The sequence below is a fragment of the Manacus candei genome, unplaced genomic scaffold (assembly GCF_025592945.1).
Source record: "Manacus candei isolate 608988 ecotype Guabito, Panama unplaced genomic scaffold, ASM2559294v1 h1tg000003l, whole genome shotgun sequence".
Classification (NCBI taxonomy): Eukaryota; Metazoa; Chordata; class Aves; order Passeriformes; family Pipridae; genus Manacus; species Manacus candei.
Window position 1 is genome coordinate 10,489,467 of NW_026138051.1, and position 27,764 is coordinate 10,517,230.

At 39.6% G+C, this 27,764-nt stretch overlaps 1 protein-coding gene across 1 annotated transcript; it reads left to right on the top strand.

Moving 5' to 3' along the window:
• Nucleotides 1-663: 663 nt before the first annotated feature.
• On the top strand, nucleotides 664-27,475 carry STK26 (serine/threonine kinase 26). The gene is made up of 12 exons (XM_051784652.1): nucleotides 664-913; nucleotides 1,021-1,141; nucleotides 15,560-15,790; nucleotides 18,378-18,434; nucleotides 20,074-20,182; nucleotides 20,276-20,433; nucleotides 22,641-22,826; nucleotides 23,456-23,604; nucleotides 24,270-24,363; nucleotides 24,851-24,913; nucleotides 25,005-25,141; nucleotides 25,537-27,475. Exons 2-12 carry the CDS (start codon nucleotides 1,100-1,102, stop codon nucleotides 25,559-25,561), a joined length of 1,251 nt encoding a protein of 416 aa, XP_051640612.1. The 5' UTR covers nucleotides 664-913; nucleotides 1,021-1,099; the 3' UTR covers nucleotides 25,562-27,475.
• Nucleotides 27,476-27,764: the final 289 nt, after the last annotated feature.

The following is a 27,764-nucleotide window of genomic DNA, read 5'->3' on the forward strand; positions in this document are numbered from 1 at the left end:
AAGGGCATTGAGGTGCTGGAGCAGGTCCAGAGAAGGGCAATGGAGCTGGTGAAGGGTCTGGAGAGTAAGTGTTATGAGGAGCAGCTGGGGGAGCTGGGGGTGTTTAGCCTGGAGGAGGCTCAGGGGTGACCTTATGGCTCTCTGCAACTCCCTGACAGGAGGCTGTAGCCAGCTGGGGGTCGGGCTCTTCTCCCAGGCAACCAGCGATAGGACAAGGGGACACACTCTTAACCTGTGCCAGGGGAGGTTTAGGTTGGGCATTAGGAGGAATTTCTTCACAAAAAGGGTGATTAGACACAAGCACGGGCTGCCCGGGGAGGTGGTGGAGTCACCGTCCCTGGAGATGTTTAAGAAAACGCTGGATGTGGCACTCAGTGCCATGGTTTAGTTGGCACGGTGGTGTCGGGCCAATGGTCGGAGTCGATGATCTCAGAGGTCTTTTCCAACATAATAAACTCTGTGACTCTGACTGGCTGCGCGGGCCACCGCAGTCCCCGGCCCTGGGTGGGCTGACGCCGAGGGGTCTCCACCGCCCGTCCCTCCCTCCCTCTCTCTCTCCCTCCCTCTCTCCCTCCGTGCCCCCGTGCCCCGGCCCGTGCCCGCCCGAGGGGGCGGGCGCTGTGACGCGGGGCCCGTGCGGCGGCCGCGGCTCCGCCCCGCGAGGCCGGAGCTGAGACGGAAGCAGCCGCCGCACAGCAGCCGCCGCCTGCAGCCGGAGCCCGACATGGCGCTCTGAGCCAGCCCCGGCCGCGCCGAGAGCCGCCACTCCGGGGGGCCCCGAGCAGCCGCCCCCGCGCCGTGACCGGGCAGCGGGGCATGGGCAGGGCCGCCGCGGGGAGCCCGGCGGGCAGGGGACAGCGGCACTAGCGACCCCCCGCCCGCCCTTCGCGCAGCGCAGCCCCGCGGCCGCGAGGTGAGGAGCCGGCGGCGGGCGGGGGCCGGCGGGCAGGGCGGGGAGGGAAGGAGGGAGAGCGCGGCCCGCGCTGAAGCCGCCGCCTCCCCGCCGCTTTGTCCTTCCAGGCCCCGCCGCCGCCGCCGCCCAGGAGCAGGAGATCGGGGAGCAGCGGGCGGCGCCCGCCCGGCCGCCGCAGCGCCCGCCATGGCCCACTCGCCCGTGGCGGTGCAAGTGCCCGGCATGCAGGTGAGCTCCGCGCCGGGCCCAAAATGGAGGCGGCGGGCCCGGCTCCGGAAGCGGCGCTCGCGGCCCGCACCGGGCGGAGCCGCCGCCGGGGCGCGGGGGGCCGCGGGTGGGCTCCGACGAGCGGGGCGGGGGAGGCCGCGCTCGGCCTGGGGAGGAGCGGGGCCAGCTCGGGGAGGGAGGGAGGGAGCGAGGGAGGCGAGGGGTGCTCCGAGGTAACGGGAGGCCCCGGGGGCCGCGTACCTGCAGCGCCGCGGGGGCCAAGGGATTTCCCCTCCCTCCCTGCCCTCTTTGTTCAGGGGTGGCCGCGCCGCATCCAGGAGCACGTAAGAGCCTCTAAAACTGATTAAAGGCGAGATGAAGTTAATCGCAGGGTGTGTGGGTGCGCTGTAAATGACATACCAGGCGCGCTGGCAGGCGGACCTGCTGCAGGACTTCCCCACCGACCTGGCGCTGGGCCTGTAGCGCAGCTTCCCAGAGGACCTTGGGATTCATGGAAAGGTGGTAACTGCTGGGTCTGGTGGGAACGGAGTGCAAGGGAGCATAATCTGTCAGAAACCTGCACTTCTCCTCACCTGGGAGTAAGGCCTGGTGCCATTTCTGTATGGTTGTTTTACCTGCCTAGGAAACAAACACGTTTGTATGTTACTGACTCTGAAAGGTGGAATATCTCTGAGTCTTCGTTCTTACTCCACTGGACAATCTAATACTAGTTTGGTGAGAGATCTTTATGAAATGTAAAGGAGCTGAGAACCAAACTCATTTCAGTGTTGATTTTTGCTTGTCAGATGCTGGCAGCCCAGTCTTGACCTATGTCTTAACTAATGGGATAGTCATGCCTGTGTAACAGTTGGAGTTTTTTTCAGTCCAAATAACATATAAACCTTTATGATACATCTCTGTGTGTGTGAGACAGGTACAGTAAAGAGTTCAGGAGGTTTCAGAACAGAAAGTTAAAATTTCACTTGGTGTGGTATCTTTATGACTTTTAGAAATTATAGAATTAATGTATAAACAGTATTTACATATTAATTTAGGCCAGTTAAAATACCAAACCTTAAGTTTATCTTTCCCGTTTCTAATAATTTCTAGGCTTTCTGAAATTGGTTAAATTTTGGTCATCCACTGGCTTTTTGTTTCTGTATGAGGACACAGACCACATCTTCTCAGTCCCCTTGTTCCATGTGTCACAGTAACTTGTATTGGTACATCCTAAAGAAATTTTGTGATAAAAGATTTAGAGGCTTTAGCCTAAGCTTCTTTATTTACATCCCATGGCCTTGTTAGTGTGTTTGTATTTGAGAAATACAACATTCTACTTTTGTCAGTTTCTTATTTTTATATCTACTTAATGTGTTGCTGTCCTGTTTTCCATAGCTGTCCTGTCAGCACAAAAGGACCTTCAAATTATTTAACTGTTTTCCATTGTTATACCAATAAACTTTATCTAATAGTATACTTAGATCCACTAGTATTGTTATTAGTGTAATCCAGACCCCTTAACATATATCTGTATGTTAAAAACATTTTTAAACTCTTTAGATATGTACAGATGCATAAAATTAAAATACATTTTTTTTCCTTGGTGACTTTTTTTTTTTATGAAGACAATTACACAAGTCCCAAAAGTCTTAGAATACAGAGAAACAGAATTTGGTGCAAAATTATTCTACTCACTCTTCTTTTAGAAAAGTCATAATACAGAGTGTTTTAATTAAAAAAAGCCTAAAACCATCACAGGAACTGTTCTGAAAGAGTGTGGTAGTCCAAGGGAGAAGAGTTGCTTCCTTTGTTTTGTTTTGTTTTTTCCTATCTGAGCTATTCAATGAGGATCATCCAATGATGATAAAAGCATCCTGTCTTCTCCTCAACCTTAAAGTAAATGTGTGGTGATTGATTGAAGAAGAAATACATAGGTTCCTCTGTGATGGAAGATCTAATAGTGATGTTAAAACTGTCACTGTGGGAAAGTGCCTTTAATGTCAAACCCCTTGTTTTGTAGTCTGTTATTCATTTTATTGAATATAACAGTTGGAAACTGATTTTGTGAGAGAATGTATCACAGGTTTGAAGTTTTCAGTTTTATTGTAATCTTATGCTTTCTCTTGCATTTTGTTATACAAAAAAAAGTATAAAGAAAAATCTGGAAATAAACGTGTTATATAATTCCCATACTCCAAAAACAAGACTTAAGACAGTTTATCACCAAAGTGTAACATAAGCTTTTTTGACTGTTTAAAAGATTTTTTCATCTTATGAAGAGTCAGATTCCCTTTAAAAAAAACTTGAACGTGGAAAATTACAGAAAGTCACATAGAGTTATTTTGGTAGACTTGGAGCCTGACTTTGCCTGCTAACCCTGGCAGCAATGGCAGACCCAGAGGTAGTATTATCTGCTACCCTTATGAGTAGTTACAGAACAATTTGTTTATGTAGTGGTTACATTCTGTTTAACCTGTCCTGTGTCCCTAACAAAACCAAATTTTATACCTAACAATTCTTGCCTGTGCAAACAACTTCCTAAACACATTCATTTTCCTTGTTCCTTTGGAAAGGCTCCACTTGATCAGTTGTACAGTGTTAACATACCCAGCTGCCAAACTTCTAAGCCCGTTCAGGAAGATCAAAGTGCTCAGTGTACATATAAAATGAGTGCTCTGAAGCTGGGAATGATACCCCAAATTGTGGCATTTTACACAGAATCCAAGAGAGAGGGAAAATGGAAGGGATGATAGAGCTGTGTGATAGAGCACAGTTTGCAGTGAGCTTTGTCAGATTGGAGCTTTTACTCAGTAACTTTGTTCCTTGGGATAAAAATATTCAAACTAGTTCTTAGTCTGGAATGCTTTGAGATCTCACAGTGAGAAACTTGTTCACCAGCACTATGTTCAAAGAATCCAGCTGAACTCATACAGAACATTTCTGGATATGGCTTGCGAGAGAGATGTTACAGCCCACCTGTGTGTTTTGCCAGCCCAAGTGCTGAAAACAGCTGAGTGGAGGTGTTGGACCCCTTTTTAGGAGTCCTGCACAAGTGCTTTTCTCTTACCCAGCAGGCAGGATGCACAGTTCACAGGGTTGTTTGTTTCAAGTGATCAGAACATTTAAAGTATGTCAGTCTTTTCAGATTGATGTGTTTCTGATGAACTTATGTTCTTGGCAACATCTCACACAGTACTCCAAAACTACTTTACAAATAAAAGAGGCAGGAAACTGTTCACTTACAAGTGAGTAGCAATTAACCTTTCTGAGGTGGACAGTGAGGATACTTTTCAATGCATCAGCATTTAAATTTTCTAAACTGCTCTGGAAACTTGATGGAGCATCGCTCAAGTAATAAGTGCCTTTTTTAGGTGGTAGAGTTTTTAATGTATAAACTTTCCCTTTTCCTATGCTAATTTATTGTGCAAAATCTTAAGTCTTTGAAATGCTAATTTCTTAACTGATGGAACTGTTGATTGTTCTCATTGGTGTTTCTTGTTCTTATGTGTGTTTTTGGAACCTGATTTGGGGCTTTTTTTTCATTACCTCTGCTATCCTACTCATCTAAACACTTGCTGTTTCCTTTCTCATGGCTTTGTTGATATCTCCTGATCCTGTATGGCAGTAGTCTTGAGCACAGCCAGAAAGGTTGTTTAGACCTGATCTCCATCTGTTTTTGTTGGCATTCAGACTATCTTGCAATAAAGAACCTAACTTCCTCTAAAAGTGGAGCAGCCAGAAGCATGTGACCTGTCAGCCGGTGCACTCTGATTCACAATTGAGGGATTGCTTGATTAAATACAAACTTGGATGTCAAGGTGAGCTTTGCTCTCTGTGCTGCCAGTTAACAGAGTGGCTGTAGGGCACTGCTCACTGAGCAGCCTGAGCCTGGCAGCTGGAGAGTCCCTCCCTGCAGGATGCTCAGGGGCAGATTAGTTAATGCAGAGTTGGATGGGTATAGAAAGATTAAAGGAGAGGTAGCATTTAACTTTGTAAGTGGTCTTTTTCACAGACCTAGAAAAAAAAAATTCTCTTAAATTAGTGCATATGTAGAAATAGACTGTTTGTGTGTGGTATCTAAAGCAAGTCTGGAAGTGTGCCAGATTTCCAGTAAACCTTATACATTGTAGTTACAAGAATAGGATTTCTGTTAAGACCAACCAGTCTGTTGCTGTCAAATACTTAAATGTTTAGAGAGTGGGTGTTAGAGGAACTTAAACCTTTGGAGAAAGATCCATTCAAAGTTCTGTTGATTTATTCCTCTCCTAGGAACTGAGCTGTATGCTTCTACACTAGATTTGAAAAGGCTTTAAACTTGTAGTATTTAGAGACATGTCTTACTTAAGGGAAACTGGAAAGTCTAGCACTTGCACCACACCAGGAGACTTCCACAGTGCCTAGAAAGCAGATTTCTTATGATTAAACTGATGTGGACTATGGTATTTTGTCCAATTTCAATTCCCTGATTGGTACTTCAAGCCACAGTGCAGTCAGACTACAGGAAGACAGCGTTTTAAGACTTGTAGAGAACATGCCTGTTTGCTGCTTGAAGCAGATATGCATTAAAATATTTGTGGAATTCAACACTGCAGTTTTTCCTGGTTGTGCTGGATATACAAGCTGTATCATATCTAACAGTAGATTGGTAACTCAGCTTGGACTTTATTAGCTGAACTTGGTTCTTCCATCTTGTGCATCACGATAAGTTACTCTGGTGACAAAGAAAAGTAGGGCTCAGTCATCCTTGTACTGCCTTAGTGTTATCAAAGGAGGAGAATAGACAGAGATCTGAAAAGTGTTTGATACAGGGGAGCTGTGTAGACATAATCACTGAGAATTCAGCAGGTGCTTTTATCAGACTTAGAAGGAAAAGTCCACAGCAGTCTTGTACTAGTATTTTTTGTGCAGATTTTACAATTCTATAGACACATTAAGTGCTTTGGCCTGAAATGCAGAGGCAAATCAACTGAAGCTCGAGAAAGCACATAAACCAAACTCAGTTCTTCTCACTTCAACTTCTACCATTCTGTACGATCATACACTACCAGTTTTGAGCAGAGAATAATATCCCCCCAAGGGTAAAAACATTACATCTGAAACCAGATTTCTGACTTTTAAAAGGATATAATTGTTATTTTATTCTATAGTGCTTTTTTTTCCTGTTGATTTTAACATTGAAAAAGATGTGCACGGGCTGTTTTTGAACTCCAGTGTCTCAGCTTTACAAGTCCTGATGAAAGTTTTGTTTTGCTGTTCTCCTTTTCCTCCAAAAGGAGAATGTATAGCAAGTAATATATAGCATTTTTTTGTTAAAAATGAAACAAAATTTTTGTTTTGATGTTTATTTTGAGGGGAGGAATGCTTCCTTGTGTATAGAAACTTCAAAGGTATAGAAACAGCAGGAAGACTGAATGTGCCTCTGGAAGAGTACTTGTCCTATGGGACTATGAAACATCACAGTGAGAGTAGACAAGAGTGTTAGCCTCGGGTTTCAGCTCTAAAAGTGAAAGGATGAATTTTAAACCAAGTAGTAAAAGTACCACTTGTTTGCTTTTTAGTGATTGCCTTCAGATTTAGAAAGAGTCTTGAACTCTTAAAAGTGATAAGAGACTATTGTTTTATCTTGTTTATTTTTAGGGACTGAATTTAGTAATTGACAGAAGAGTTCAGGAATGGATTTTGAGGGGATGAGGTGAAGATGAACACTACAAAGCTGGTTTTGAAATGCCTCTGCAGGAAGTAGTTTTTTGTCACATTGTGGTTAGTGGCTGTGCATGTATATTGTCTTTTTAAAATAAAGAGTTGGTGAGGTATCTTATCATGTCAGGAGTCACTGTTCCAAATCCTGCTGTTTCTTTCTTACAATAATTGAAAATCAAATTCCTTTCTAATACTGCCTCATCAGTTTTTACTCTATTTAAAGAACTGTCATTTGTTCTTTAAATTTACACTTCCAGCAGTTCTTCTGGAACAAGTCTGTTCTGCTGATAGATGAGGGTCATTGAGCACACTCCTTAGCTCTGAAGGAGAGGCTCAAATCTCATGGGAAGGATGCCCACCTAGTGATATTCACTGACATCTCTTCTGCCAGACTATTGCTAGCCAAATAAATTTGGCAAAAGAAACTCAATCAGAGAAACTATTAATAGGGGAACTGACAAGGTAGCAGTAGCTTGCAGACCTCATTTTCCTTCATATCTTATGCATGTGCTTTTTTAGAGATGGGCTATATTGACTGGGTCCATAGCTTGGGAAAGAGCATGACTTCAACTAAATTCCTTCTTTATGAGGAAAACTTTGAAGAACTGCATGGTTGATTCTTGGAAGTAGCCAAGTTTGTGATGCTAAAATCTGGATTTGAATGGTATTGATTGAGGCAGTGTTTCTTGAAAAGCTTTGTGGAAGGATCTGCTGGGATTCTGCGTGAACTTTGTGTGCATTGATGAAGGAGAATGAGGAATGAGAAATGTTCAGAAATCTGCAGGTTTTACACTTGAGCTCTGGAAGGGGGAGTCTGAGAGCCCAGAGTGGCTTCACTGTTTTCATGAACCAGAAGTCAAGAACCATGTGTTCAGTCCTGAAGAATGGGGGGTTTTTTTCTGTTTCCCCCTGCTCCCCAATCTTTTGCAGACTTTCCTCTCAACTGGGTACTGTTATATGTTCTGAATATTTGAATAATGTTGACTGGGGGAGGATCAGAGGGTGCCTATGCTTTGCTAGATGGCAAGTTGTGTTTCAATGGAGGCTTCTGTGTTGGGAGCTGAATGCAGAATAATAAAAACACTGTACAGCTTGAAGTGACCATGAGTGTTGTAATGAGCCTAAATGTAAAACATTGAATGAAATAGATTGAATTTCTACTGATGTAAATCCATTAAAGACATACAGAGAGTTATGAGGGGAGCAAGATGTTCTTGCAGTTGATCTCTCACCTAGGAAGGTGTCATCTGGCAGCCGGTCTCAGCAAGAACGTTTTTACATTCCTGCACAGCTTTATTCTAGCCTAGTTGGCAAGAAGAATCCGATTCTTTTTTTTTTCCAGGGTGTTTCTTTTCCTCCCTTCCCCCTTCCCCTCGCCTTTTACGTAATGAGATGATTTGCCCTGCTATGAATGAGCTGCAAAGTAATTGGAAAAGGAGTTTCCTAAAATGGACAGGTTGGTTCTGGCAGTGGAGGTTTCTTGCTTTCTTTGTAGCTCATTTTGGAGTTGTATTTCTGGGTTTGCATTGTGTGCTTTTTGTAGCTTCAGGTCCAGTATCACTGATATGATCAAGTGCCAATGTTCAAGAGGAGAGTTCAGCTTTCAATCTTGTGGTCCTCTGGCCTTGGGGAAGGGACAGAAATCTAGGATTCTAATAGAGTGGTGTGTTTACCTTCCTTTGTCCAAATGGTCCCTCCCAAAACTGAAGGAATGGTGTGGTGTCCTCTAACTGGGGTCCCACTGGGGCTTCATTGCAGGCAGTCATTATGCCTGGAAACTTACCTGTGGTAAATAAACTTGTGGCCAACTCTTTAACACACCCACACTGTGTGTAAAACTAGTGTGTTTCTGCATTGCTTTAATTTTGTTTAGCCTGAAAATAAGTAGTGACTTCATCAGTGGAGGTAGAGTTAGCAAAGATTATGTGTGGTATACTTGAGGTCTTGTTACTGCTTTTTAGTTTATGAACTGGCAAGTTGAGAACCTGCATTTTGTTGTTATTTTTGTTCTAGCTGGCTTATAGTATAAGTTTAATCTTATCTACAGGAGAAAAATCTGTGTATCAAATTCTAACTTGCACAGAAGAAATGCTAAAATGACTTCTACGATAGAGTGAGAAGGGCTGTCAAATTTACATAGCAGTTGCCACTTAGCTGTAGATGTTGACCCTTTAAATGTTGGGAAAATGGTTCAAATGCCATAATGATATAGTTTGTTGCTGGCAGAATTCTGACGTAGTTGTTCCTTTAAATGGGTGTGGCAAAAATAAAAAAAATTGTTTGTGTACTGATAAGCAGGCTGTGTGCTGAAAGGAAAGGCACAGTGCTAAAAGTAGGCTGCAGCCCATAAATGGTTATTTTTCCATATTCCTATTAGTGGCTTTTGTAATCTCTCTGCAGATTGGGTTTTTCAAAGCAGTTCTTAAAATGGAGAGGTTACAAGTGTTTAGCAGTGAGAAATTGCAGTAGTCCTCTATGTTCTAATTCAGGTTAGTTCATTGAGGTGGATTAGTTATTCATTGAGTAGTCACTTGTCCTGCACTGTTCAACAGAGGAGATTAAATTTTTGGTGAAAGATCAGTTTGCTGAACTAATAAATGCAGAACAGAGTTTGAACACTTTGGGTTACCAAAACCTGTTGATTTCTTGAACTGATTTCTGTCTCCACTTCAGGATGTCCATCCTTCTAGCTAGGGAAGGTTCAGCCACTCACGTTTTTTCAAATCATAGGAAAGAGGCACATAATTTGTGGTGGCTTCCCTCCCCCCTTAATTCCTCTGACTTTTTTGGTGTGCCATGCTCCTTAGAGATGTGAACAGACTGAAGAATAGGCAGCTGTATGCAGTGGTTTGAGGATTTTTTTAAAAGATACAAGGTGGTTAAAAGGTATAGGTACATAGAAAGGAAGGTAAGTGGGAATCCATTTGAAGTGTAGGATATGTAGGATATTCAGTTACAGAGAAACTGTCGTGAGAAATTTCTCTTTGTTTCCTTTCATCAGTGCAGAGGACTCTGCAAGTAATTGGCATAAGTTTTTTTAATTGCCTGTGTCAGAGCTAATCTTTGGGACATGTGGTGTTAGTGCTTTTTTTTGTGCTTATTTATGCTGTTTCCTAAGCTGCTTTATGTTGTGTTACCAAAGTGAAAGAAAAGCTAAGAATAGAGGAAATGAGTTCAGTGGTTTCCATTTTCAGCATAATGGACAACTGGCATTGCTCACATCTGCCACAGGTCAGAGATGGTTTGAAAGTGAAGGTGATTCTTTCCTTACAAATCTGAGAATGGGTGGATTTGAATGCTGATTTTAGAGTTTTGATAGTCATATGAATTTTCAGGCAGCTCGCCTTATGGCTAACTTGATGAAAACAAAGCCACATGAGTTTTTGCTTGCTATTTTTGCTCTTTTATATTGAAGTTCTCCAGGTTCTCACTAAAAATGGCAATGAGTCTTGGTCTTGTCAGATAAGGGAGATATCCCATACAGGGTGTAACAGAGGTCAGGTCCCATTTAAGGACAACAAAACTCAGATCTAGTTTTTACTACTTACTGAGTAAAAAAGCTTGTAGACAATGTAAAATCCGATAAAATCAAATAGTTCTGTTGTTGAAGTAATTTTCTCTTCAATATGTATCACACAGTTACAGTAAATATTATCAAGTATCTACTGTCCTGATATTTGAGTCTTGAATAGAACTGCAGGGTAGCATCAGAGTTTAGCTCTGTGCCAAAGTAGCTGAGAAGCAGGAGTGAGAGTGTGTGTGAGTGTGTGTGTGTGTTCAAGATTGAGATATTTACAGGTTCCACCCTTGTCTTGAATATCTGCAGGTTCATTTTTTGCTGGTTCTTTGTAACTAATAATGGATCTGCACCTGTTCCCTCTTCGACTTCAAAATATTTAAATTTTTATGTATACACACATGCCTATGGCACTTTTTCTGTGAATAACTTTAATTATAATAGGATTTTAAGCTAAAATTGGCAGAGGGAGGTGGTTAGGAGCTCTAGGGATTAAAATCTATCACTACTTGTGATGGCTTTGTTATAAAGAAGTAAAATGTTCCTTATGCAGATAAAATATGGAAATATATATGTAATGTATGTGAATATATATTGTTATATAATTTAATATGCATGGTTTATAATTAATGTGTGTATGTATATATATATATAATACCCAAAACTACATACAGATAGGGTATGGGAAGATATTCAACTAAGAATGTGTGTGTTGATTAAGACATTACTCTGAAGAAGTACCATAGCCTACCAGGTTTGCCAATCTTATTCCCTCTTAATTGTTTTTGTTTGTTTGCTTGTTTTGAGGGGGGTCTGAACAGTAGAGAAATTTAAGAGGTACTTTATTATCTGAGAGTAGATAAATGCCTGTGAATGGACTGATTACCTATGATTTCACTGTTAAACCCAGATGCAGTATTTTGTAAGAATCAGATAAATGCTGAGAACAGATAAAATGTCTTAACTTCTCATCTGTTTTATTATTTCGCTCATCGAATTTCATCAATTAATTCTTAAGACAATAAAAGATACCTTGGAGTTTTTACAGGTTACAAACTAAGCCTCATTAGTGCTATTTAATTTTATTGTTATCCATAATTCAGACAATGGGACTTAAGAGAAAACATGCAGTGTGTGCTGGCGTCAGCAACAGTGTTGACACACATTTCTGATCTGGCATTTGAATTCTAGTGTAACTGTGAGGCTGCTCAACAGATTAATTACTGGGGTGGTTTTTTTGGTGGCAGGTTGTTTTTCACTTGGTTTGATTTTGGTTTAACTGCTTTACCCATAGCACAACCTCCTTCTCCTCAGCCTTTCTCTGCAGGATAAGAGAGGAGGAGAGATTCACTCGAGACCACAGGCTGTGCAGCTGTGCTGGTGAAATGGTGGACTTCGTGGCTGTGCAGAGGGCTTGTGTTGTCACGCTCCTGCTGGTGCTGTTAGTCATGTTGGCGAGCCCGGAGCTGGCATGTGAATGTGCCTGTGCTTGTCATACTTGTTGCTGCTTTTGTCTGTGGAAACCGACTTAGGGAGGGGAAGAGCAAGACATTCTCTGCCTGATTTGTCCAGTTATAGGTGTTATCTTTGGAGAGGTGATGATGGAGTCCATAAGCTGTCTATTGTGTTGTTACCATCTGCTGCCCAACAGACATGGCTTCCCATGGAAACCAGTGTTTATTTAAAGGAAAAGAAAACCATGCAGGCATCTTTCAAAGGTTCTAAACCTTTTCCCCATTCAATGATAGATTTGTGAAAGAACAAGGAATTGATGATTTTGCTCAGGATTATTAATAATATAGAAATCTTAATTTCTACCATATTAGAAGGTTAGCTGGCAGCTATGTTGCACAAATTTACTGGTATATGTTGAGGGTGTGTATACACACACACTTTTATTTATATAAAATATATCTCAATCTTTTCCTATACCTTTGTTTACAAAGTAGTCTTTTAAAGTTTTGTTTTGTTTTTATTAGTTGTAGAAAAACATTCCTGTAGAACAATAGGCTGAAAGACAAGGAAATTAAGAAAGGTAGCAGCAAGTCTGTTTCAAAATGCAGTCTTTGTTCTAAGGCCATGTTTTAAGTTATGCAGTGTTTAAGGTTTGATGTCTTTCCAAAGGACATTATTTCAATATTAACCATAGTTGGTCAGAAATACTTGTTCTTATCCGAGTGTCCTACAGTCCCTTGTCAGCCTCTGTGAGTAACAGAAGCTGTAAAGCTGACTGTGCTTACTGTGAGAGGATTTTCTGAGAATAGAAAGATGTGACTGTTTCCTCAAGTAGTGCCGCACAATTTGTTCTCCTCTGATGTCCCTCTGTTCCACCTCTCCTTCCTAGGGATGTACATGGAGTTCTGTGGTGTTGGGAAGTCCAGCCATGACTGATCTCTCCCTGCACTCCAGCACTCACACCTAATGGCATTAGGAATTGCTGGAAGTTAAAATAACCTTCGAAGCTCTGATTCACCTGAAGTAGCTTGGGGGAGAGAATCTGTAGGCCTGGTTTGTTCTGTTGATGATGGTTAAGTGGGTGTGTAGGATGGAGTGATGTGCTTTTCCATTTAGGAGCCCAGAGGAATTTTCTGCTTAAGATTTCTCCCCAAGCAAATCCAAGTGTTGCCCTTTGAGTTGATCAGACATTTGTGAGGGGCTGGATTAGCTGAGTATGTCTGTGATTAAATTGCTTTTCTTTTATCTGACTGGAAGTGTTTAACAGGTCTAATCTCAAGTCAACAATAGTGATTAGTTAAGCATGAATGACTCCTGAAATCCCACCTTCTAAGTGTGTCTTAAATTGAAGCTAGTTTTTGTGAAGATGAGCGTTTTAGGGTCAATGAAAAATTTTGCCAGTCCTTTCAGCTGTTGTTTCTTGGAGGTGTGTGTCTTTGTTTATTGTAAATGGAGAACTATCAGTTAATTGTTCCTGGTTGCAACTAATGCAGTTCAGGAACACTTCAGATTCCTGGCTGAAGGACAGTCTGGCAGTTTAATTGGCAGCTGGGAAAGGCTGTGTGGCAGTCGCTGCTGCTTTTGCCACACCTGAAATACATCTGAAAATAGATTTTAAAATCAGATTTTTTTAAAAAAAAAAGCTTTTTAGTCGTAATGATGAAATGATGGGAGGAGCTGGTGCAGTGGTATATGGCAGTATGATTATCTTTGGGCAGTCTGAAGATTTACTGGTGTTGTGGGACCTTTTTCACTAAAAGCTTTATGAGCACCTGAAGCCTTCAGTCCTTTTCTTTCTCACTATAATAATAATAGTTCTCACAGGTTGCAAACCAAATAGCACTCATCCTCTCTTTTTTTTTATTTGGTTTGATTATTTGTTCATCTTTTAGGTCTTTCACTGTCTCTATCAACAGAAGGAAATACAAATTTTTTTCCTAAACTCTTTCTCAGAATTTTTTTGTTTGTTTTTAATGGAGCAGAATAGCCATGAGCTCATTACAGACAAAGGGGAAATTCCTCAATCTCCTTGTAATATACTGCTCAGGACCAGCAGTGTGTCTTGTCTGTTTGCAAAATTTAAAAATCTTAACTCCACAGATCAGCATGAATCTGCTGTACTACTTGATGTTCCCTCCTCTTGTGCTAGCAGAACTGACAGCTTGGTGTATATGAGCAGTGAACTGATTCAGCTGAAAATAAACCTGACAGATCATATGGTTAACTCTTAGCTAAATCTGTTTCCTGATTCATTTCACCATATTGTGGAATTAATTCTGGTTCTGGTAGAAGGGAAGAAGAGACAATAAGGGCCCATTTGTAAGAAAATGAGGCTGTCCATTCTGACTAGGTTAAAATAGTAATTTTTTCTTCCCAGTAAAGATTTTCACGTGAATTTGCAAGAACACCCGGGTAAAATTGTTTTCTAGAGTTTCATGTTGATATTTGAGTATTTGGTTATGTAGGTAATCTGTGCTTTCAGTTGGATGTCTGTCTGCTTTTACCAAAATAGTCAGTTCTTTTGCAGCTTCTGAGTTTTGGAGTGCAGGAAAGATGTATAAAGCAAAGCATCTCTTTCATATTTTCAAAACTTGCTATTGAATTAGAGGGCTTTTTTGGCCAGTTGTTGCTTCATCACATGCTGATCTGTGCAATAAATTGCCCAGTTCTGACAGTAGTAATGTGTTTAATTCTGTTGCTCTGCAAAGAATGGGCTGTTCTGTCCTCTTGGCATGTCTGTCTTACCTCTTCAAACCTCTTTTTCTGTAAACTTTCATACTGAAGTTCTGCGTGTTTAAACTGTCGAGCATGTCATCTATGTCCTTCAGAAGTCACTGCTCTGATTTTTGGATACATAAAGTTCTCTAAGCAGCCACGTGGCAGGCTTTATCTTGAAGGGGAAATGAGAATTTACTTCCTTTTTTTTCCCCTCCTGACTACTTGAGTAGACCTGAGAAATTTAAAACATTTTTATTATACCCAGCCTGGTGATCTTGAGAGTAGTTGCCCAGCAGAGATCCCAGGCCAGGTGTCCCCAGCAGTGCTTTGCTGCCTGGTGCTCTTGCTCCCCTTTTGAAGGCATGTGTGGTGATACCAGCCAGTTCCAGTCAATGCCCCAAGTTCCACATTCTGCACCAGCCTTCTTATTCCTTCACTCAACATCTCTCAGTCTCTTCTGCTCAGCTTTCTGTCAGCACTTTTAACTGCCCTTGGGACACCTGGTCTTACCTGATCTCAGAATAAGTGAACAGCAGGTTGTGCTGCCTTCTCCCAGCCACCCCTCGCTGTGTTACGGGGCAGGGAGCTGTGTCAGGAGCTGTGTCAGGGAGCTGTGTCGGGAGCTGTGTCTGCCCTGGGCTGTTGGCTGGGTGGGAAGCCTGGCCTTTTCTGCCTGGGTGATGATGTTGGTGCTCCTGTGCCAGTAATTGCATTCCCCAGTCTATTGCACAGACAGGATTAGTGTTAAGAACAGCTCCATTCTTTCGTTTTAAAGGGTTGTTATGTGAGGAAGTGAAATGAGGTTTGTACCCGACTCCCTCTCTGGTGAGGCTCATTTACCTTTGACAGAGTTGCATAATGCATGTTCTGTAACTAATAGCTGAATTAGAAGTTAGTGTGCAGGAAATAAATTTATCTGATGCGACCCTTCTGGTGATGATAAATCTGGATGATGTGTTTCTTGGGAAGTAATGAGGGTTAATAACTTGGAAGTAAATTAAGTAACTTGTGCATCTTTTTTTTTTACCTTCTTTTTTTTCTTTTTGTAGAACCATAGAGCAGACCCAGAAGAACTATTCACAAAACTGGAACGCATTGGGAAAGGCTCCTTTGGTGAGGTCTTTAAAGGAATTGATAATCGGACACAGCAAGTGGTTGCTATAAAAATCATAGACCTTGAGGAAGCAGAAGATGAAATAGAAGATATACAGCAAGAGATAACTGTTTTAAGTCAGTGTGATAGTCCTTATGTAACAAAATACTATGGATCATATTTAAAGGTAATGTATAGTATTGCACAAAGATTTGCTAGAATGCTGCTAAGAAAATCATTTAAACTTGAGGAATAGTTATCATGCCAACTTGACAATTTTTTTTAGTAGGTTTTTATTTTTCTTTGAACAGAGCTTTTAACTTAATTTTCCTCTTTTTGCTGCTTGCTCTTTGAGGTGGGATTTGCACAAAATTACTGGGGAATCGGGAATGATCAGAGTTGATAAAGGATTCCTTTTGCCATTGCCGCTGCTTTTGGACCTCAGTTTTCTCTCCTCCCTCCACAATCTCTAGCACAATTTTGTGGCCTTTCTGGGCAAGAAAAAAATACCTTCATAAAACCATTCCTGATATGGAAAGAAACCCTGCACCGTGTAGAGATGTGTTGGTAATTATGCAGCTTAGTAGGCCTGAGACAAAGTAAAACTGACATCAGCAGAGTTATGTAACCCCTGTGTGAAAATATTATCTAAGGCATAATTTAAAAACAAACAAACAAAAATGAAAACCTGCAGAGATCCAAACTGTTGAGTAAGACTTTTCAACTTGCAAAACTGTCCAGGTACAATCATCTTAAATAATGCTTTGATTGCAATTAACATCACATCTCAATAAATAAAGCATTAAGTGTGGAGGGTACCCGTGAAAGTGATAATGCACAGGAGTGCAGCAGGGTAAGTTAGATTAGGTAGCTAAAACGGGTGTTTTCCTCAAGCCCAATGGCTTGTCAGAATGTATTACTGCCCTACCAGTTCAGGCAAGAAAAAGATTAAAGGTATTAAAAGTTACCCTAGTTCTGGCATATTCTGGTTCCACAAATTTGTGAAGCTTGATAAAATGCTTCAGGTGACTGAAATTTCATTATTGTTTTCCTTATTTGTGCCACTTAGACCTAGGTTTTCAGTATCTATCCTTGTAATTATTACAGCCAACTGGGCTTGCTCTTTTCTTTTGCAGTTAAAACAAACTTGAAGTTATTCTCAGCCTTTCAGATTTGAATATGGAAAAATCTTAAAGCAGCATCCAGAGACTTCCATCAGAATTGTATAGCACTTTGTGCAGCAAAACTTTGAGACAATCTAGAGATACTGGTTGTTCTATATTGTCTATTTATACTTGGCTGACCAAAAATAGCTAGGAAAAAGGTTGTTCATGCCTGGCTAGAAAATATCCACACCCGGTTACAGTGGATAGTAGCAATTTCTCTGAGACATTATTTGAGAAACACAGGACTTACTCATTTTCACCTTGTACTGTTTTCAAGTAATAGTCAAATCCTCCAAACATGTCTGGTAACCACAATGTTTGCCTTGAACAGGAGTTCCTTGCAGGTCTTCTGAGCTGACAAAGTCAGGCTTTATAAAAACTGCTAAAATTAGCCAGCCCTTCCCTGCTGAGATCATAATATTGGAATAGACTCTCATAAATGGTGTGTTTTTTAAATTCAGTATAGATCTAATAGAGCACACTTTGTTAAGATAATTGGATGTGGTGCTTTCAGAAACTGCACCCTTATTTGCTTGTTGAGTTTTTTTTACATTTCCATCCCTGGACAAACCATAGGGTGGGAAAACATACGATGGAGAATGCAAGAGGCTTTAAAGAGTTCTCCTGCCCTGGGTTTGTGCTCTGTTATAAGGAACTAGCACTAGTAAATATTTACCAGAGACTTACACAGTGTGCATGGTACTTCACCAGCTCTGGTTCAGTTGAGTATTTTTAGTAACTAGTTTTTATTTTAAATAAATGTATTTTTTCACAGAATTTCTGGGAATAGTAGCCCATAGATTCATATTTGAGTTTTTTCTGAAATGAGGGGACTCTGGCAAGTAGCAGATTCTCTCAGTTTTGAAACACACAGTCTGTAGATCTGCTACCAAATCTTTCCAGTTTTGTTCATAGGAACCAGTCACCTTTCTCAACAACGTGCCAAGGGCAAAGTCAGCATCTAGAAATCAGTGTTAGAAGAATTTGCCAGTTCTAGTGGTTGAGACATCTCCACAAAGTGAAGGCACCTTGCAGCTGCCTCCATTAGGCTTTAAATTTCTGTTGCCTTTAAACAGGTTCACGCTCACACTCCTGCTCAAAAGTAATCTTAAGTTTTGAGATTTTCCTCAGATGAGATGTGTGGTGGTGTTAAAATAAACTTTCCCATTTAAATTGTAATGTTTCTGTATCACAAATGACTGGAATTGATAATTCTAATGCAAAGACAGCCTTTTTTAAGAATCCCAACCTTACATTAAAACACTGAGTGTAAACTTAAACCACTACCTAAGCACTTTTTCCTCTAAGTTCCATTTCTTTATGTGAAATCATTTTTAGATACTAGTTAGCAGATTAGTGCTGATGGGGTTTTTCGTTGCTTTTTTAAATACAGAATTCAAACTTACAAATTAATGTTTTAGACTTCACAGGAGCTCTGTGATCATTCTACAAGAAGTAGACTTGGTGCATGTGACTTGGTGCTTAATGGGACTCTGCATTTGCCTTTTAACAGTGTACTGTTAAAGTACTTTTAACAGTCTATTGAAATAAATATAATTTATTTTATGGCAGCCTTGGACTTCTAACAACTCATGCCTTCCTTTACAGGGCACAAAACTATGGATAATAATGGAGTACTTGGGTGGAGGGTCAGCTCTGGATCTTGTGAGTATATGATTATGCATTATAAGTACCAGTGAACTTTATTTCATTCTGCTCTTATAGCACTTTATAAAAATCAAGTACTTGGAGGCAGCTGCTGTTATATCACTGCTACACTGTAATGCTCCAGAAGTAGTTCTGTTACGTTGAATTCATGTTAATTTTTTAATTTTACTCCTTGTCTCTAAGCTTTAGGAAGAACCTATTTGTTCTCAGTCAAATGTAAGGCAATGTTTTTCTAGTATGAGAAGTACTCTTCTTGCTATATGTGGTGGGTTTGTGGCTTTGGAATCCTCTGTCCATCCCTTCTCACCTCCTACCAGTAGAATTCATAACACTTAAATGAAAACTGTTTTATTTAGGTTTGGGTCTCAGGAATTAATACAGCTTGTGTCCATGGATACAGTTAATTTTAACTGGTTAAAAGGTGTTGGGTTTTCCATTTTCAGGTATTTCTGGTTAAGCATGAAAGTGCCTTTTACTTCAGATAGTGTGGCATTCATGGAGGGTGTAGCTTGGAGAGTGCACAAGCACAGTCCACTGTGTGTGGCTGTGGTTTCCCCTTAGTTTCAGTACAGCTCTGCCTCGGCTTTAACGCTGCAGACCCACCCTTTCCTGTAAGATAATATAGCTCAGTCTTTCTTTGTGTGATTCTGAAGGGAAAATATCATGTCTTCACTATTACAGGATGGTGATAATTATGTATTTACTAATAGGGGTCCTCTCTGTGAGAGTTTTGAAGTATGTGCTTGACTTCACAAATCTATTTAAACTTCCTTATGGAATTACATCTACTCAACTACAGGAATGCAAAAGCATACAATAATTATGTGTAGTATGTGGTAGTTTGTAGCTCTGGAACCTGGTCTTTTTGAGCTGTGAGATACTCTTAACACTTCTGAGTGATTGATAATTTTCTGTGGAGTGTCAGAAAGAGTGGAATAGCTTTTACTAGTGACAATTTAAATCACTGAACCTTTAGAAGAATAAAATTTGTTTGGCTTCACTTTGCCTTACCATAATTTCATTGCTGTGTTGTTGGTATTTTTTATTAGCAGAACCACCCACCTTAATTGCTTCTGTTTTACTCCCATAGCTTTCTAATGTGCAAAGTTTACACTTACTCAGTACTAGGAGCTTTATAGTAGCATGTTATGTTCCTCATGCAAAAGCAAGCATGGAATCAAAAATGCTGGAACAAGTAAAAACTGCATCATTAAATTTAAAACTCACAGTCAATAATAGATTAATCTGTTTTGAAATAGGCCAGGTTACTTAATTTACTTCATCTAAATTGCAAAATTCAGATTGGTGTGTTCGTTGTCTGTAGGGAAATATAACTGTGGAAATTCAGTTCTTGCTTTTCATGTGCTTTGCATTCTGAGGGGAGCACAGACATTGTATGTTAGAGGAGGAAAAGCATTTTCAATGTATTACCTATCAACAGGATATTTTGACGATGATCATTTGAGTGATCATTCCATTCTACTGGAGTGTTGCCATAAGTAATTGCATATTTCATGAATTCTGTTAGTTCTCTATTTTTAAAAAAATCTTTCAAGATCAAGATTTAATTTAACCAATAACAAGGCAAAAATTAGATAAAAGACTAAAATTATTTTAATGTGTCTTTTCTCTAAAGCTGCGTGCTGGCCCTTTTGATGAGTTCCAGATTGCTACCATGCTAAAGGAGATCTTGAAAGGTCTCGACTACCTACACTCAGAGAAGAAAATTCACAGGGATATAAAAGGTGTGTAATACTTCAAATGTTACTTTTTTAAAGGCTTTAAAAACTGTAAGAGCAGTATTCTAATTTAGATATTATGTTATTTCTCCTTGGCAGCTGCCAATGTCTTGTTATCAGAACAAGGCGATGTTAAGCTTGCTGATTTTGGAGTTGCTGGGCAGCTGACAGACACACAAATTAAGAGGAACACCTTTGTTGGAACCCCATTTTGGATGGCCCCTGAAGTTATTCAGCAGTCAGCATATGATTCAAAAGTAAGTATGAGAGTGGAACACCTTTTCTTTGTATCTGATGATCCAACAGCATCTACTTTGATTTTTTTGCTTTTAGCTCTATCAGTGTGGAGAAAAAAAATAGATTTCAAATTACAGGGTTTCAAATACTAAAGTTAATAGTAGGATTAAATTGTTTTTATACTGTAATTACATGTCATTGTCCTCCCCTGCAGGACATATGCAAAGTCACCAAGTAAACTGACGCTGTCATGTCTCTTTCAGAGCAACTCCCACTGTGCTTTCAGTGTTGAGGGGTGGTTGGTTTGGTTTCAATCCAATGTTTCTCATTTAATTCAAACAGTAATAAAGTACTCACAGAGTAGAATACCACCAGAACTTGGTAGTTTATTTAAAGCCAGGATGGTGGCTAAAATTTTACTCTCTTCTCAGATTTTTATTCACAGCTCTGGATATAATTTCTTTAATGGTGTTTCTGAGGATCTGTGTAGTGTGGAATATTTTAGCACAGGTCACTGATGTGAGAAAGGTAAAAAGTGACCCGGTAGCTGCGGTACCATTATGTCACCTTGTGCATTTCTTTGTCATGGGAGCTGTTGATGGATGACTAATTGCAAAGGAGAGTTTCCCCACGTGAACTAGCAGTAGAAAAGCAGAGCTACTCTTATGTGTTTCTGAGGATTGAGGACTGATGCCAGAAATGACAATAAGGAGGGGACAGTCCCCTCTTCTCCTGTGTGTAAACCCACAAGATGACCTAGAGTGCATGGTTAGGGAAATGGCAGCATGTTTTAGTGCTGGCATTGGACTTGCCATTCTGTATGTAGATACAACTTTAAATAGGAGCAAGAAATCTAATAATCCTGGGATGTGCAATATTTTCAGTGTGTCCTGAAAATATTCACACTCCAGAAGACTTTCCCAGGATCATTCAGACTTGAAGGAATTTGTGTACTTGCCACAAGGGTTCTTGCTGATAAGAAAGTTGTAGTTCCCCTGTTACGGGTTTCAGTGGTGCAACTGTATTGTGCTCCCTAGGGTGTTTTGTAAAAGCACTCTACCCTGCTGTAAAAGTGTGTGTTTGACCAGTCAAAATTGGAATAATTCCTCTTCTGCTTGCCCTGTGCATAGATCAGCCTTACCACCCCTTTATTTATATTTTCCCAGCAACCTAATCTTTTGCCTTCCATATCTCTTCAGTATGTTGCAAGAGCAGTGTCCTCCCCCTTTTCTTGCCATGCCAAAAGTCTGGTGGGAAAGCACAGAGGATAGAAGCCTTTGCTAGCACAGATGAAGGGTTTGGACAGGATACACTTCAATTTCTAGACTAATGCCAATGAGTGTTTTGGTATCTGGACTGAATTTTAACCTTTCTTCTCTCCCTGCTCCAAAATGGTGGAAAACAAAACAGAAATTAATACAATTTTTGTAGTGCCAGAGAGTTACAAACCCCATCTCTTGTAAAAACGTTTTGCTCCAATCACAGTTGTTGGTTATGGTTATGTTATTTCAGTACTAAACTATGAGCTAGTTTAATTATTTGATAAGAAATACAGTTATTTGATACAAATACAGAATTTGTTTGTAATGCTTATTTTTAGCTAAAATAAATAGTACTTCATTATTCTTCAGAAATTTACACTGTGAACTTGGTGTTTCAAGTCTAACTAGTCAATAATTCTCCAGCTAAATTCATCAAGCAGTCTGTTAGGGAAGAACTTAAGTGATCACCTGCTGGAGTTGATTCAGGTTTCTGCCTTGTTCCCTTACAGCAAGCTATCAAACAAGGTTGGGTACCTCAGTGCATCTTCAGTTTAAAAAGTGACATCACCAAGCAGTTTTGCTACCTAAACAAACTCTGAATTAGACACTGGAAGTTCATTTCAGTTTGTAGTTAACATATAGAAAAAAGTTAAAGGAAGATCAGTGTTTCTGAAGCTTTTTCCAAATGCATGTGAATTTAGGTGCCCATTTAACTTGCACAGTTTCAGAACAATGACTGCAACAAGAGTGATGATGTAGTTGTTTGTCATTAAAGACTGATTAAGTCAGCCAGGTCTTTGGGAATCAAGTATTCCCAAAGTATTATAAAGGAATATTTGCACTATCTACTTAGAGCAAAATAAGTTTTATTATATAAATGCAGTATATGCGAAAATTTCAGTTATTAAATACTTAGTCATATTAGCCCTTAATTTTGTACTAAATGTCCTTTTCCCTTTTTTCAGGCTGACATCTGGTCACTGGGAATCACAGCAATTGAACTGGCCAAGGGGGAGCCTCCCAACTCTGATATGCATCCAATGAGAGTTCTGTTTCTCATTCCGAAAAACAATCCTCCGACTTTATTAGGGGAATTCAGCAAACCTTTTAAAGAATTCATTGATGCATGTCTGAATAAGGACCCAACATTTGTGAGTAGACCTACGTATGTGTGTATACAGCTGTTTCGGGTTTGTTTTCTACTCTCTCGTGCTTGCAAAGTATTTTGAAGGTGTTGTGCGTCATTGTTGATTGAAATAATTTTAGAGACAATACTTGTAAATGCTACTGGTGCTTTTTAATAGCTCTGTCTCTATCCTAGTCTCTTTTGTTTAAAATACTCAAAGGGGGAGGGAGAATGCTGAAAGAAATTACAGTGGCAGAGACAGATTCCTCAAATGCACTGAAACCTAGGATAATGTCAGAAGAGAAGCTTTAACAGAGGAGAGAATCATCTTAGATCCTTTTCTCCAGCACAACTTTTGCTGTCTGAATTCAGCTTACAAGGAAATGTTGCATTGGAGAATTCTGATTAGTCATTTTCCTGGGTGTGACCTTTTAACGTAGAAGGATAAGCTGTGTAGTCTGTGGGTGACTTGATCGTATTTTTAGAGTGCTCGTAAATGTGGATTACTGGCTTTTCTTGACTTCCTGTTTCACTAATTTCCTGATGCTATAAAAGTTAGCTCTAGAAGTCCGTTGTCTTATTAAATCTCCCCTATTAACATTTAAAATCATGAAATGTTAGCATAACATTAAATATTTAAAGTGTTTCTTACAGCGCCCCACTGCAAAAGAACTTCTGAAGCACAAGTTCATTATGAAAAATGCCAAGAAGACTTCCTATCTGACAGAACTGATTGATAGGTTTAAGAGGTGGAAAGCAGAGGGACATAGTAGTGATGAAAGTGATTCCGATGGTTCAGATTCGTAAGTTTATTTTCAGTTTAGTCTCTTTCGTTTTTGTTTTTTTTTATTTATTTAGATAATGTTACTAAAGTAAGTTTGCTGCAGCTTCTCTGTGTAACTAACTCCATTTCTGTACACCTGTCTTTGTTCCATTTGTTTTTCCTTGGCTTCTTTCAAGAAACCCCCTGTATGAGCCTAAAGACTAATGCATAAGTCAAGCTGCGTGCTCATTGTCTCTTTAAACTTTCTCTCTCTGAACTCACAGTTCTGTTTAAGTGCTATGTATTTCCTAGTCTGAGGCTAGTGGTTGTACCAAAACCAGTGAATCACAATTAGGGATATTACAGAGCAAGGTTGAGGTGCATGAAGAAGTTTGCACAATGCCAGTGGAACAACATGCTCTCTGTAAGTGTCTTGCTTTTCTGGATATCAGATAACTGTTTTAAATGGGATGCCATGGGGGAAGGTAAGCTTTGTGGGTAGATAACATCTTCTCCTTGCTTTGATCACATTTCAATTTATCCAACCTCTTTTAAAGTTCAATTAATGTTTAAATCCATGTTTTGCTTCTTATTTTAAGGAACATGGAACTAATCTGTATAGATTTGTTATGTATTTGGGTTGCCTGTGTTTGCTTGGTGTTATGTTGTGACTAGTGTTATGTACATCGTGTCCTTTTTCTTCAGGGAGTCCAGTAACAAAGAAAATAACTCTCACCCTGAGTGGAGCTTTACTACAGTTCGGAAGAAGCCAGATGCAAAGAAGCTGCAGAATGGGACGGTAAGTACAGTCTGAAGGGTTCTTCTTTCTGGTTCTGGCTGGTTCTGAAGCCAGTTTAAGGAAGATGGTGATAACATTTAGTATATTCACTTTTCATAGGAACTGACTATTTTTTTGTAGTTCAAGAGACAATGCTTGTTGGCAATATTTCCTATGCCTGTGTCAGGCCCAAATGCAGAGCATAATGCAGATTTACTTGATTGGTATCTGTTCATAGAAGTGGGAATTTTAAAGACTTAAAATATTAGGGAGGGAAAATTGAACTGTTTTCCTGACCCTATATGACATTGTTTGATATGTGTCATCAGGCATCTATTTCAACATCCCATATGGTTTGTTGATGTACTGTGCCTTTGTTGTTTTTGTAACATATTTTAAGCACTTTTTAAAATTTAACTGAACTTCCAAAATCACACATGCTGTGTCAAAGGCAGTGTGTATGTTGTATGGGAATATGCTAATGTAATCCTTATTTGTTAACTTCTAGGATCAGGATCTTGTTAAAACCCTGAGTTGTTTAACTATGATAATCACCCCTGTGTTTGCTGAGGTAAGTTTTGGCTTAAAAAAACTTCTTTGAAAGCATTAGCCACATGTCTAATAACTTTAATAAGTTTTATCTGTTTTGTTTTGCTCTTCAGCTCAAGCAGCAGGACACAAATAATGCTAACAGAAAGAAAGCAATTGAGGAACTTGAGAAAAGCATCAATATGGCAGAAGCAACGTGTCCAGGGATCACAGATAAGATGGTGAAGAAGCTTATGGAGAAATTTCAGAAGTAAGTATTTTAGTGATAAGGGAAAAAACTGCCATGTCCAGTGCTTTTATCTTTGGTAGTTATAGCTAACACTTCCTTTTGAGACTAAAACTAATAGTAACAATTACTATGTCTGGTCTTCTAGTGATGGAACTTTACTTTTTGTGTCTTACTTCCTTTAATTTAGGCTGCAGTTTTGTTGTAAGCATATTTACAGCCAGTAAGGGAGACAGAGAATCTTTGTCTTACCTTTTTTAGGAATATTTTCTTGAGAATGTCACTTCTGGTGGTTTTTTTCCTCTGAACCGGTCAGATGAAGACATGTACTAGTTTAATGATGCAAAAATAATTATGTGCTGTTTGCCTAACTGAAACAATACAATTAAAAAAATTTTACTTGCATTTTTTATCTGTAGATTTTCTGTTAATGACTCATCCTAAGAAACTTCACACAATTGACTGCTGTTTCATATGGACCCAGTGAAACCCACCAAAACTACTTCAAGCTTGGCAGTGCTTAGCTCATGAGCTCCTTGTGCCTTTTGGATCTTTGCAACATATTGATGGTGATTGAGGATTTGAAAGAACCTACTCAACTATTTTGTGGCAGTGCACATGGTTTTATATTTTCAGGAAATTATTTTGTAAAGAACAACTTTTAATATTGTAGTTTCACCTGTTTAATCTGATAAATGTTGAGGTGCAGTTTTGCTTTTAGAAATAACCATTACTTTAGTTAATAGAATGTGCAAGTACAGTATGTTTTGATGCTGTTTTGTTCCTGTACATGGGGTTGTACAGGTCTTTTATATTCATGAGTTAAACTTTTGTAAATCACTAACAAGCTTCAGAGAAAATAGCTTTTTCACAAGCGTATTCAAAACATGTAATGTAGTGGCAAGGGTATTGCTGTAGCACCTGCTTCAACCAGCATATAGTTATCGTGCCCTGAGAAACAAACCTGCAACAGTATCTATTTTAATTCTGAATTGGTACAGTATTTTAGGCAGCTCTATGATTAAATATATTTGAGAGCAATATGTCAATAATTTGCAGGTGATATGTAGCAACAGGTCTATCCTGATGTACAGTATGTGTATTACCTTTTAGAACAGGTTTTGAAGTAGTAATTCAGTCTTATATCATCATGGTAGGAAAATTTAGAGCAATACAGTTGAGGGGGTGGGGCTTTTGGCAATAATGGACAAAACCTGAAGTCCAGTTTAACTTAATTTAATTTTTTTCCTCTGAGTACACATGCCTGGGTGGAAGGGAGCCAGAGAAGCCGAGCGTCGCATGTTACATACCTCACACGCAGGTATCAGTGTAACACCAGCGTTCTGTGTGGTGGTGTTGTTTCTCCTGTAAGATATTTATACACATTTTTTTTTTTTGTTCTTAAATACATTAAATACAGTACATCAACATAATTTGTTTATAATTTTCTGAAAGTGTATTTTAAATATGTATTTACCAGTTAATATGCAAATAACTGAGTTATAGATATTCTTTCACAAAAAGGTAGTACTGTGCAGTACGGAGTGATTTTTTTTTCATAAAAAGTAGGTAAGACTATAAAGTTGCTTTCAGTTATATATTTATGGTACTGCTAGATGGGTAATCTCTTCTGTTGGGTTTTTTTGTTGTTTTTTTTTTTCCCTTTTTCAACCCAGTATGTATATTATGCTGAAGTTTTGAACTGGGATTGTTTTTCAGTACTTAGCTGTGGAACTGTTGGTGTAAATTTATTTTTGATAAAGGCTGGGTGTGTTTATTTTATGGTTCAGACCTGCACATTTTGTTTTTGCACAAAAGTAATTTTAAAGAATCTGAAATATATCTGCCAAATATTGAAAAAGTAATGGTGTGCAAGTAAATACTGCATTTTCAGTCAAATGTTGCCATTACATCATTTTTATATAAAGGACACTCGTGAGAGATGGTGGTTAGATATGCCAAGGACAATTATTTTCAATGGTGCCTACACTGTAAAAAAATTACTTTTAACTCCTTGTTTTAATTTTAAAAGAAATGTTTCTGTTTAAAACTTTCATCTGCTATATAACTGAAATTCAATTAGAATTTATATCTGAGAAAAAAGTCTGGAAATAGTTTTTGAAAACAATAATGTTATGGATTAAATAAATATTTTTATAAATGTAAAAGCAGCAAAAGTTGTAAATACAGTTGATCTGAAGCTTTACAAAATAACTGCATCACAGAAATAAATTGTAGTGCTTCTCTAGCTTCTGTAGTTGTTAGTCTTGTAAATCTGTTTATAGATGAAGCTTATTTCAATGTTTTGGGGGGTTTTAAATGGTTTAAAAATAAATATTTAAGTTCTGTAAACTTTGATGAGCTTGTTGTGTTGTGCATTTTATTCTGGATTTGAGCAGCTGTGCAGAGGTGTGGACGTGGCTCTCACAGACCTGTGTTCTAGTTCAGGAAAGGTGATCCTTGCGTGGTGTTGTGGGGGTGCTCTGTGTGGCTTCCCCCCACGCTGTTCTTGTCCAGAGGATACCTGCCAGCTGCTGCACACAGGAATGAACCCAGGGTTCAGTGGGATTCCATTCCTAGGGAGGAGACTCCAGGATCTGTGACTCAGACAGACGTGTGGCAGTGACGACAGGGGAGCGGTGTCAGA